General features: G+C 33.9%; 3 protein-coding genes across 6 annotated transcripts; 2 read left to right on the forward strand and 1 right to left on the reverse strand.

Moving 5' to 3' along the window:
- The first annotated feature begins 23 nt into the window (after nt 1-23).
- LOC143215305 (luc7-like protein 3) lies at nt 24-7201 on the forward strand. Of its 2 annotated transcripts, XM_076437344.1 has the most exons (9): nt 26-556; nt 830-1078; nt 1153-1359; nt 1432-1593; nt 1677-1867; nt 1945-2033; nt 2109-2787; nt 4011-4085; nt 6666-7201. In XM_076437344.1, the coding sequence occupies exons 1-7, from the start codon at nt 452-454 to the stop codon at nt 2180-2182; spliced, it is 1077 nt and encodes a 358-aa protein (XP_076293459.1). In that variant the 5' UTR covers nt 26-451; the 3' UTR covers nt 2183-2787; nt 4011-4085; nt 6666-7201. The 2 variants fall into 2 exon arrangements, with proteins under 2 accessions (XP_076293460.1, XP_076293459.1); XM_076437345.1 differs by lacking the exons at nt 2109-2787; nt 6666-7201 and having other exon boundaries at nt 24-556; nt 4011-4609.
- Nucleotides 4561-8080, reverse strand: LOC143215307 (mitochondrial glycine transporter). Of its 2 annotated transcripts, XM_076437349.1 has the most exons (8): nt 7714-8080; nt 7246-7337; nt 5992-6110; nt 5826-5910; nt 5576-5755; nt 5324-5495; nt 4987-5246; nt 4561-4894 (listed from the first exon to the last, which is right to left on the reverse strand). In XM_076437349.1, the coding sequence occupies exons 2-8, from the start codon at nt 7297-7299 to the stop codon at nt 4868-4870; spliced, it is 897 nt and encodes a 298-aa protein (XP_076293464.1). In that variant the 5' UTR covers nt 7300-7337; nt 7714-8080; the 3' UTR covers nt 4561-4867. The 2 variants fall into 2 exon arrangements, with proteins under 2 accessions (XP_076293464.1, XP_076293465.1); XM_076437350.1 differs by lacking the exons at nt 7246-7337; nt 7714-8080 and adding an exon at nt 7069-7239 and having other exon boundaries at nt 4562-4894.
- Nucleotides 8081-8469: 389 nt separating this feature from the next.
- On the forward strand, nt 8470-10510 carry Rps9 (ribosomal protein S9). 2 transcript variants are annotated; one of them, XR_013010346.1, is made up of 5 exons: nt 8470-8583; nt 9092-9330; nt 9545-9731; nt 9991-10179; nt 10291-10510. XR_013010346.1 is itself a non-coding variant. In XM_076437351.1 (4 exons), the coding sequence occupies exons 2-4, from the start codon at nt 9108-9110 to the stop codon at nt 10460-10462; spliced, it is 582 nt and encodes a 193-aa protein (XP_076293466.1). In that variant the 5' UTR covers nt 8470-8583; nt 9092-9107; the 3' UTR covers nt 10463-10510. The 2 variants fall into 2 exon arrangements, 1 of the variants encoding a protein (XP_076293466.1); XM_076437351.1 differs by lacking the exon at nt 9991-10179.
- The last annotated feature ends 15 nt before the right edge of the window (nt 10511-10525 follow it).

Genomic DNA, 10525 nt, shown 5'->3' on the forward strand with positions numbered 1-10525 from the left:
TTCGTGTTATATTCTTTTTTTTCCTTCGAGAGTATTGATCTGTGAAAGAATTTCGAGAAACAGTTGACAGAAATACAGCGGAGGCCGTAATTTGTTTAACATTCGTTGTTCGGTGAATTGGACAGATGCGGATCTGGAATTAGCATTGTTTGCTCTCACGCATGTTTCGTGTGTAAGGTGCCGCCATATTGTTTGCATCACTGCTGCCTTCCGAAAGGAAAACTTCGGGGTTAGAAGTTAGAACGTGTGAGTGTCGTCAGTTCGTTTGAGTCTCTCAATGCTTGCGTGGATTTGTCTCGATTTCAAGTTGATTCGCACGGTCTCGTTATTCATTGTCCGTCTCACGTGAACAACAAACAACACGTTTATTGCCTCGCATTCGTCATTGATAAATACATCCTGGCGTAAGTCGTGTAGCTAAACGACATTCGATCACCAAGATTTTCGGAATATGGCTGCTGCTGCTGCTGCTGCTTTGCTCGACGAGCTCATGGGAAGAAACCGGAACGTCCTTCCCAATGAAAAACCAAAGGAACTCAATTGGGAAGATCCGGAGGTAGGCCCTCGAAAATCTTACCCCGATTACGTGATCGTTAAGGGGTTAGGGTACTGTAAAATTCCAGAAAATTGTAAAATCGTTTTTCGCTTCAACGTGTGTTGAAACCCTTGAAAATAAACTACAGAAGGTCCTGGCTCTCAATTCGAGCTGGTTTTCGTAATACAGGATCACGATCACACATATAAATTGAATATATAACATGTATTATATATCTATATGTATATATATATAAAGTTTAATCTTAAACGTTCCATTCTTTTCCCGTTTCAGTTCTGTAAATTGTATTTAGTGAAATTTTGTCCTCATGACCTATTCGTCAACACAAGAGCAGATTTGGGTGCCTGTTCCCGTGTGCATGATGATGAAGCCAGAGAGCTGTTCGAGAAAGCACCATACTCGTATCGGAAACAACAGTACGAAGACGAATTCATCAGATTTTGTCAAAGTATGTTGAACGAAGTTGAAAGGAAGATCATTAAGGGAAAGCAACGTTTGGCTCTCATCGGAAGAACAGAGGCGGTAAGAATAATTTAGTTAGAGAAATAGTTTACACAAATAAATGACAAGACTAATAATGTTTCTTGTGTATATAGCCTACTCTAACACCAGCACAAACTCAAAGAAACGAGGAACAGATTGCTCTGCTAACTGAGAAAATTAATAAATTGGTAGAGGAAGCAGAGCAAAGCGGTATACAAGGCAATGTAGAGCAAGCGCAAGGCCTAATGAGATTATGTGACCAGTTAAAGGAAGAGCGGGAAACACTCCGTAAATCTAATGACAATAGTCACTATAATCAAGTAAATATTACACAATCTATAATCGAATGAATAACTTTAAGAATATGTGAATATAGAAACAATTTGTTTTAGACCGCTGAATTGGCCGCTGCGCAAGAAAAACAGATGGAGGTGTGCGACGTGTGTGGTGCATTTCTTATTGTTGGCGATGCTCAGCAACGAATCGACGATCATTTAATGGGTAAACAACATGTTGGATACGCCAGGTTGAAAAGTGCCCTCCAAGAGATCATGGTAACTTGATGCGTATAATACAAACATTGTGTTTAATTATTTATACGATGAAAGATGTTGGAGCTACAAATACAATTTTGCAGAGTAAACGTGAGAAAGCCCGGGATGAGAAAGAACAAAGAAGAGAAGAGGACAGGAAACAGAGGGCGCGTGCTAATGAAGATCTCGACAGACGAAGAAGAGACGGAGACAGGGACAGAGATCGAGATAGAGAAAGAGATAAACGTCGTAGGCGCGAAGATGACAAAGGCAGACACGACTCAGGCAGTCACAGGTAACTATATCTATGGCAATACCTGCATAGTGATTGTTTATTGAATACCTGATATAAATATTGAATGTCGTATTTAGAAATGCTGCACATAGAAGTAGAAGCAGATCCAGAGATAAGCATGAGAGACATCGAGATGATGATAATCATCGACGTCATCGAGATAAAGGTAAATTATCCTAATCATTTTCTGAATGTAGAAATCGAAAAAAAAAGTTATTAAATGATACGAACTAAATGGTAGGAGCTCGTGATCATCGTAGCTCGAGTCATCACGCTCGTCGTCGCCATCGATCTAGAAGTCGAAGTCACAAGTAACTACTCTTGATTGGTTAGTGAGTGAGAAGTAAGCCAGGTATGCACTAAACAATATACCATATTCGTCTCAATTACTGTACAGGTTCTTTACCAGGTGAGTTTCATTAGATGCACATAATTTATACATGATAATTATCTGTAATTTTGAAGAATGGCATAGTCACAGCGAGCCAGTCTCTGGTCCTGCCTATTAATCGGAGAAACACTCTTACTAAATTTCATATGGACCTGATTGTACAGCGTTTAATTTTCAAAGTGACGTGCTTGCTCTATGTAACATAGTACTGAAAAAAGGTGCATCGAGGTAATGTCGAGCAAGGAGTAGTAAAAGTCGTTCCCATACGAAAGGTATTCTTATCATGTAGTATTATAGATATTGTCTACAGAGCAAGATAGGAGAAGGTATACCTATGCTTGCTTTGATCGGTTTAATGTCTTCATAGGGTAAATCAATTATATAATTTCAACGACAGCATAGCTTTTTTATCGAAAAAGAAATTAGTGGTTTAGTGGAGGAAAACAGTGCCTACTTCCGTAGACCTGCCACAACAGTGCCCTGTGTGACTGTGACTATACAATCCTAGCTTCTACTACGCATTTCTGAGGTATTTATATCGGAATGATAATACCAAACATGTCCTTTTATTAGGAAAATTAGACATTTTGAAAACGGTGATATTTATTTTCGAGCGATACTCGAGTGCTTTAAAAGTTACGATAACAAATTCCTGCTCTTACTTTCCTTATTCCCTAATTGCGATTTATTGGAGCCTATTCAATTTAAAGCCGAGCTAATATCTGTCTACCACCTAGCGAGGGAAGTTATGTTGCATAGGTCCAACGGAGAGTAATTTTAATAATTCAACTTTTTAGAACAATGAATCCACATGTATAGTCCAGATGATATAAAACCATACTCATTTAACAGCCGTCCCGGCTATGATTGATGAAGCGAACGAATTCATTGGGCTTATAAGTTGGCATATAGTCGCAAATCATATAAATGTGTTTTCTTCGGAACTTTTTCATGAAATATTTTATCATGTGTATTATGGAGAATACTCTTCTTCCCTTTGCATGCCATTTTTCTTCGCTATTTTTAGTTCTGATAGACTCAGGACGTAGGCGAAGCTCAGTCAAATTTTCTAATTAGAGAGTCGTGATATTTTAGCGTCATCGTACATCGATTCGAAGGTTGATGATAGGTCACATATCATGGAATCATGTATTATATATGTATATGGTGCTCCGAGGAGATCCCCTTAAATCGTATCTTGTCTCATTCTTTTTGCCGTGTCCTCATTTCGGCTTGATAGAAGACTCTCATACTTTATACGCGTACTATATTTGTGTGATTCGTGTTTGCTCATAATAAATGGTACACACATTTAATAATCTGCTTCTTGAAGCAACTCGACACAAAGACCAGATTACAAAAATAATAGCTTTCAACAGAAGATATCATCTTGTATTGTCACATCGATACGAATGAAATTCTATTCATGGGAAAGTATCTACTCAAATACTTGATGTTTTAAATACTAACATTTGTTATATTGATCTTTACATTCGCGATAGATGATCAATTTATCTTTGTCTTCGATGTTACAATCAAAGATGATCACTTTTAATTTATCTGCTTTCCCACTCATGTAGCCGACAGAAGTATGATATACTTTTTTTTTTTAATTATTTCGTGTATTAAGGCAAGGTTAACAAATAATATACAAATACTCGTTATCTAGGTGTTTGGTAACAATCGAAATTAATATGAGAAGAAAACAGTGCTGGATGCATAATCTCTAAAAAATGTATTGTCTATTTTCAGACTAAAGAGGACATACCATGGGGATGTAACCAATGCAACAGGCTCACTTTGCACACTGCTTAATATAATATTAAGGTAAAGATTTTGCATAATCTACAAATTCAAATGAAATCGTGATTTTTATACAACTACGCCTGAATTAATTTTCACCATGTCGCGCTGTTTTTAAATTGATTACGGAGAAATAAAGTATCATGAAGTTCGATTTTTAATTAGCATTGTCAACGTTATATCACAAATATTGAGAGATATGTTTAAAACAGATTTACTAGCATTTATTCATATTTGATGCAAATGTTATTTTTAAACTATCTGTATGTATATGTACATATACACGTATATATGTATATATATGCTAGTATATGTATATTAAAACACAGACGTCAAGGTAAATTATCTATAATTTGCATTGTAATACTCGTAAGATTGTTAATTGAAATTAATAAAACAGTACTGCAATGAAAGCATCCGGTTATTTAAAACAAAAAAAGACGTACAAATACTTCTAAAAACGATCAGAACCCAATAATTATGAATGGATCAGTGAGATTGTATAACATTGTATATTATTGAAGGAACTGTATAATTTATTAAATAAGTATATACATCATTAATGAATTATCGAGCGGTAAGATATATACTCTATCCAAATACTGTACATAGTAGTAATATTTGCTATACTACAATTGTCTGCTATTATCAAATCTTTATACAAACTAAAAATACTGTACATCAAGTGTAAATAGTTGGCTGAGCGACTTTCAATTTGCCGTGTATAAATTGTTTACTTTCACCCAGCTTTCATACCAACAGAAATACCAAAACAATTTATAGCATATCATCCAGTCGGAACAATTTTATTTAAGCCCCATACTTTTTGTAACCTAAAAATAATATATTAAATAATTAGTGTGATCTGTTTTAGAATTGTCTTAATAATAAAAAGTGAAAACGATTCGAAAAAAAGTTATGCTACCTCTTCATATACAGTCCAAGCCATAGCAGTCACTAGCGTCCTTCTCAACATTCGTGGCACAATGCCTTTGAAGTATCCTAACACGCCATATTTCTTGTAAACCCTGAATGCTGCAATACGAACGCCTGTGAATTCATTCGGGTATAACTGCATCTTCGTTTTAATCACGTCCGCTGGTTGTGTGATAATAGAAGCAAATATTCCTGCTAGTATTCCACAACTAAAATGAATCGGAGCTGACGATTTGGCGCATGGTAAATCTGGAAATAAATATATTCGTTAATAATCATCGTGTAGAAATTTAATGGTTCTTTTTCTTTCTTTTAGTAGCACTTACCTGCTTCTTCTGCGATATTTTTTAATCGAGTATAAAACATAAGATAGAGACCGCTAAACGGAGCATCCCTTAACAATGTCGGAACTAATCCGCTTGAAAGTCCTCTCACTCCCTCCTGCTTGTAAATTAATCTCAATGCTTCCCTTATGCTATTGTATTTGTACACTTCACTCTATAAAATTAAATTGTTATCACCAAATTATTGACTTCTATGCAATTTTTATTAATCTGAAAGTTGTCGAGCATACGTACTTCATAACGCGTTTTTACTACTGTTATTGGAATTAATAATGCACCGGACATAGATCTTGCGGTAATGCCTAAAAACATGGCTTCCGTAGACGTGAGAGGATCTTTTAATTGGAATGTGTGCTTTAACCAATGTAGCGTTGAGAAATACAGTCCTACCCCAGGAATAACTCTGGTAATGGACTACAAAAAATATTTTCAATGAAGATTCCTGTTTCAGCATATTTAAATTGAATAACTATTATCTTCTTACCGGTGTTATACCCCTCCAGAGTCCGAACACATTTTCTTTTTGAATTATATGGATTACAGTTCCCACAGTCCCACTTTTTTGAGAACTAACAAAAAAAAATATGACAAGGTGCAAATTATTTTGAGCAAAGCAATTTGAAAATTAAGAATCATTTGTTTTTACTCACTCGAGATGAAGGTTTACTCTACTTTGAAGTCTTGTTTTGATAAGATCCAATGGTTGAAACAAAATTGTTGAAAATGTGCCAGACAGTGATCCCGCAAGAAAGGACTTCAAAATAGGGTACTATAAAAATAGAAAATATTTTTCCATGATTATTGCATTTTAGAACATAAAATATTTCGAGAATCTTGTTACAAAAATAAGCTTGAAACGATAAATTTGTAATGAAGCAAGTAGATATTAGCATATCAGTGTCAGTGTCATTACAATATATGTATGTCGTTACGCACTATCATGCACGAGTTTGCTCACGTGAATTATAAATTTCCTTTCAAACGTCAATATAGCCATTATCTATGGAATAAAGTTCCATGGGTTATCATTAATTGTAAGGACAACTTTTTCTTCTTTACGAGCATGATATACTAATTGTACTTGTTACTTGTGAAGTATTATCAATAACACACAAGCCATTGTGAACTATGAAATTTTTATGTGGAAAAATTATATACTGTTGTAACTTAAATACTTATTTATTACATCGTTACTGTACCATGCAAAAATATAAAATTGAGTTTTTCTACTTGATCTCGTTAAAAGCACGAACGCATTTAATTTTATAATAATTCAACGTTCGTAATAGTCGTAGAATAGATAATTTTTTATTTTCTTTTTCAGCTTGTACATGTAAGTTTGGGACATCAAACTCTCGCAAACTCATAATGCAAATGAACACATGAGACACTAAATGGTGGATACAGCTCCACGTTAATCATCCCCCATCCACCTCTTGTAATTAGAGGTATATATATTTCTCATAGAAATATTTAAATTATTTTTATTTTATTCACTGTTCATAGAAAATAAATTTTATTTAAGGCCATTGAAATTCCCATTTCTAATAATTCTGTGCGTTACCCTCGATAATTTAGGAAAGCAAAAGATTTTTTTGTACGATTGTAATAAGAAAGAGTTTGTATTTCTATTATTCTAATTTGCATAACTGGAAATGAATTTTATACATACGAAATAATAGTTTAAAACAAGTTCATACTTCAAAGTACGAAATTGAAGTACTTACAGATACCACAGCCTCCATGACAATACAAAATGTACCGGAAACTTGGAAAATAAATATATATTTGGAGTTGCAGTGAATCAAAGTATTCCTTAGTAAATCACGAGACTAAACTATTCTTTATGCTCCCTTTGGTGTCAATAAGATACTGAGTACATTGAAAACGTGACAGCTACTTACATCTTCTCTTATCTTCGTTTCACCACTTTCGGGGTCAACAGTATAACCCTGCATATCAAAACATAGTCGTGCAAAAAATCCGATATATCAAACTGAAACGTGAATTAAACGTGACTTAGTGGTAAACGTGACTTTACTCCATTCTGTGGCTTATCTATTTGATACAGAAGTTTTAAAAATATATTCCTTAAATATATATATTAAAACGTTTTATTGTACGATAAAACGACCAATACACAAATTGCTGTTTACAAACGTATCTTAAAACGTTTTACAACAATTAAATAATATGTATAATAGTCCAAAAAAAAAGACGAAACTAATGCATGAAAAAGTCATTACTATTTAGGTTAGAATGAAAAACTCTACCATTCGAAGTTGTATACTTAATTCATCGCATATTCTCTTTTATTTTTTACAACTATACTACTTAGCGGTAAGTACGATTATTGTTGTGAAAACACATACTTGGCATGTTCATTCGTTTTAAATATTTATAATATAAAAAACACCGTCTATAACATTTATAAAAACGTAGGTATATAGCTGAAATATTCAGAACTGATAAAAGTTTTCGTTATCTATAATGTAAAGAAGTCTTTGTCTCCGAGATAATAAATTCGCCTTCGATGTTTGTCAATTATAATTGCATATGACATTGTACGTATTCTGTGACGTGTTGTTTTGCTCCAAATCTGCAGCGATATTTCCCAATTAAAAATTAATCGACACAGTCCGCTGGTAAATAGATTGCGTGGAAATTCTAGCAATTACTATATACACATAAGTTTTCTTTGTGGCCACCTCGACATATGTGGCTAAATAAATATTAGTACTAGAGTAGGCTGTGATATTATATTTACATCTATTTTGTGTTTATCACATCTAGAGAGATGATACTTAAAATAGATATTATCTAAATAGTATACGTAATAGTTAACATAATGATTAAAATGTACTAGTTTAATATAAATAGATTTATTTTATATATAAAATTAGAATTGTTCACTAAAAATTCAAATTTAATATATGTACATTGAAACTGAAACCGTATGTAGCAATTTTATTTAATTAATAATGTTTTGTCGTGTTTAGGATACACATAAAATATATTTTTTATTGTGAAAGATATTAAATACACGTTTTTATCAATATTTTGTATGAAAAGTAAATTACAATGGGAACTGCACTTTTAAAATTAGTTCTCGTGAAAATAGTTTGAATTTCCAGATCCGGCGCTGCATTCGCTGTAGACATAATTTCCGTCCCAGATCCGAGAGATTCGGCCATTTCTTTTCCAGTTGTGACGACGAGTAGTCGGTGTACTTAGGTAACTGAGTAAGTACAATTTATTCCTTAAGTATTCTTGAAATCGTTATATTTGAAGGGTATAAGACATTGTTACAATAGCTTTATTAGAAAAATATATAAATTCGAATAATATTTAGTATAATTTTCCTTCGTTTTACGAAGTTTGTCGAACATGCATGTGTAACCTTTCAACCACGTGTCTCGGTTCTTCTTAGTCAGATTTTAGTGCATTTGCGGTATCTTAATAGTTCTAATTAACATAAACGCATACACACATAACTATATTTAATATAGTGGAATTAAATGAAGTCTTTTTATTAATATTCACACTGTTAGGTTGTGAATTATAACGAGGTTATTAGTGCTCATATAATAGTTGTTCATTCTATTTTAAATAAATCGTAGATCATAGAATACAATGGGCATTTATTATGATTGGCGATATATTTGAAAATTTTCCGTTTGGAAAACAGATTAGACTAATAATTTTATTTTTTCTACTAAAGATTTTACTAATTTGTTTAATTATTTTTAGGTAACGACTATTCAAAATGGTAAACGGACGAATTCCGTCAGTCTTTTCGAAGACTTACGTCACACCCAGGAGACCTTATGAGAAGGCTCGTCTAGATCAGGAGTTACGTATTATCGGTGAATACGGTCTGCGTAACAAACGCGAAGTATGGAGAGTCAAGTACACTCTCGCAAACATCAGAAAAGCTGCTCGTGAGCTTCTTACTCTTGAAGAGAAAGATCCCAAACGTCTGTTCGAAGGTATTGCATCAATTGCTTGTAATAAACGTACAATTGTTAATTTCCATTAACAATAGAGTTTCTGTTAAAAACATGATGAATAATAACATATATACTATTCTGACACCTCTTGACCTAAAATTTTGAGGATTCACTGTTTGTACTGAATACCAATTTTCAGTTCATATTTATATTTCGTATGTCTACTCTTTTTAATTAAAGTTTCTGTTCTTAGGAAACGCTCTGTTGCGTCGTCTGGTAAGAATCGGTGTATTGGATGAGAGCCGTATGAAGCTCGATTACGTTCTCGGTTTGAAGATCGAAGATTTCTTGGAGAGGCGTCTTCAAACCCAAGTATTCAAATTGGGACTCGCCAAGTCTATTCATCACGCTCGTGTGCTCATTCGCCAGCGTCACATCCGGTTGGTATTTTCAGACGCGGATATTTGTAAGCCTTAAAATTTGGGCAAGAAATATCTGGTCATTTACAGATGGTTTCTAATCTTTAAGGCGATATCAAATTCCTGGTATAATCACCAGTTTAGATCTATCTGATGACTATTCTGGTTTCATAATCAGGAGACATTTTAAAGAATATGTATCTACTGTCAACAACGATACTAATACAAATGATTGACTCATTCATACAATTAGAACATAATAGTCTTTTGACTACCGCAGGTATCCAAACGATTTACCCGGTTGATACCCGAAAATGTTTTTTAAAAACTGACTTTTAAATATGGATGAGCAATTACGATGTTAATCTTGAGAGCTGTTTTTATTTCAGACAGGCCACTTGAGTGTCAGGAAACTGGCACTCAACGTCTGTCATTGTACTAGCGGATCTATACACCTTGATAATAATTGGTATTTACTTTGATTATTAAATAACTAAAAAGTAATATACGGAAAAGTAAAAGGAGAATCAATTAGTCTTATGAATATAAACGCAAACGTGAAAGATATGTCTTGTTTCAGAGTACGCAAACAGGTGGTGAACATTCCATCGTTCATCGTGCGTTTAGATTCGCAGAAGCACATTGACTTCTCACTGAAATCGCCGTTCGGTGGTGGCAGACCTGGCCGTGTAAAGAGGAAGAACCTGCGCAAGGGAAGCGGTGGAGCTGCTCCGGAAGAAGAAGAAGATTAAACAATGATATAATACTTTAATAAAAGTATGTTTTAAATACAGAAAAAATTGTATTCCCTACTT

The sequence above is a fragment of the Lasioglossum baleicum genome, chromosome 13, assembly GCF_051020765.1.
Source record: "Lasioglossum baleicum chromosome 13, iyLasBale1, whole genome shotgun sequence".
Lineage (NCBI taxonomy): Eukaryota > Metazoa > Arthropoda > Insecta > Hymenoptera > Halictidae > Lasioglossum > Lasioglossum baleicum.

Bases quoted from the DNA above. Each gene is read 5' to 3' on its own strand.
- LOC143215305 (XM_076437344.1), top strand. From the start codon at position 452: ATGGCTGCTGCTGCTGCTGCTGCTTTGCTCGACGAGCTCATGGGAAGA. The intron at 1,868-1,944 runs GTAACTATATCT...TGTCGTATTTAG, and splicing joins CACGACTCAGGCAGTCACAG to AAATGCTGCACATAGAAGTA. The intron at 2,034-2,108 runs GTAAATTATCCT...ACTAAATGGTAG, and splicing joins TCGACGTCATCGAGATAAAG to GAGCTCGTGATCATCGTAGC.
- LOC143215307 (XM_076437349.1), bottom strand. From the start codon at position 7,299: ATGCAGGGTTATACTGTTGACCCCGAAAGTGGTGAAACGAAGATAAGA. The intron at 5,911-5,991 runs GTGAGTAAAAAC...TTTTTTTGTTAG, and splicing joins AGAGTAAACCTTCATCTCGA to TTCTCAAAAAAGTGGGACTG. The intron at 5,496-5,575 runs GTACGTATGCTC...TTAATTTTATAG, and splicing joins TAGTAAAAACGCGTTATGAA to AGTGAAGTGTACAAATACAA.
- Rps9 (XM_076437351.1), top strand. From the start codon at position 9,108: ATGGTAAACGGACGAATTCCGTCAGTCTTTTCGAAGACTTACGTCACA. The intron at 9,331-9,544 runs GTATTGCATCAA...TTCTGTTCTTAG, and splicing joins TCCCAAACGTCTGTTCGAAG to GAAACGCTCTGTTGCGTCGT. The intron at 9,732-10,290 runs GTTGGTATTTTC...GTCTTGTTTCAG, and splicing joins ATTCGCCAGCGTCACATCCG to AGTACGCAAACAGGTGGTGA.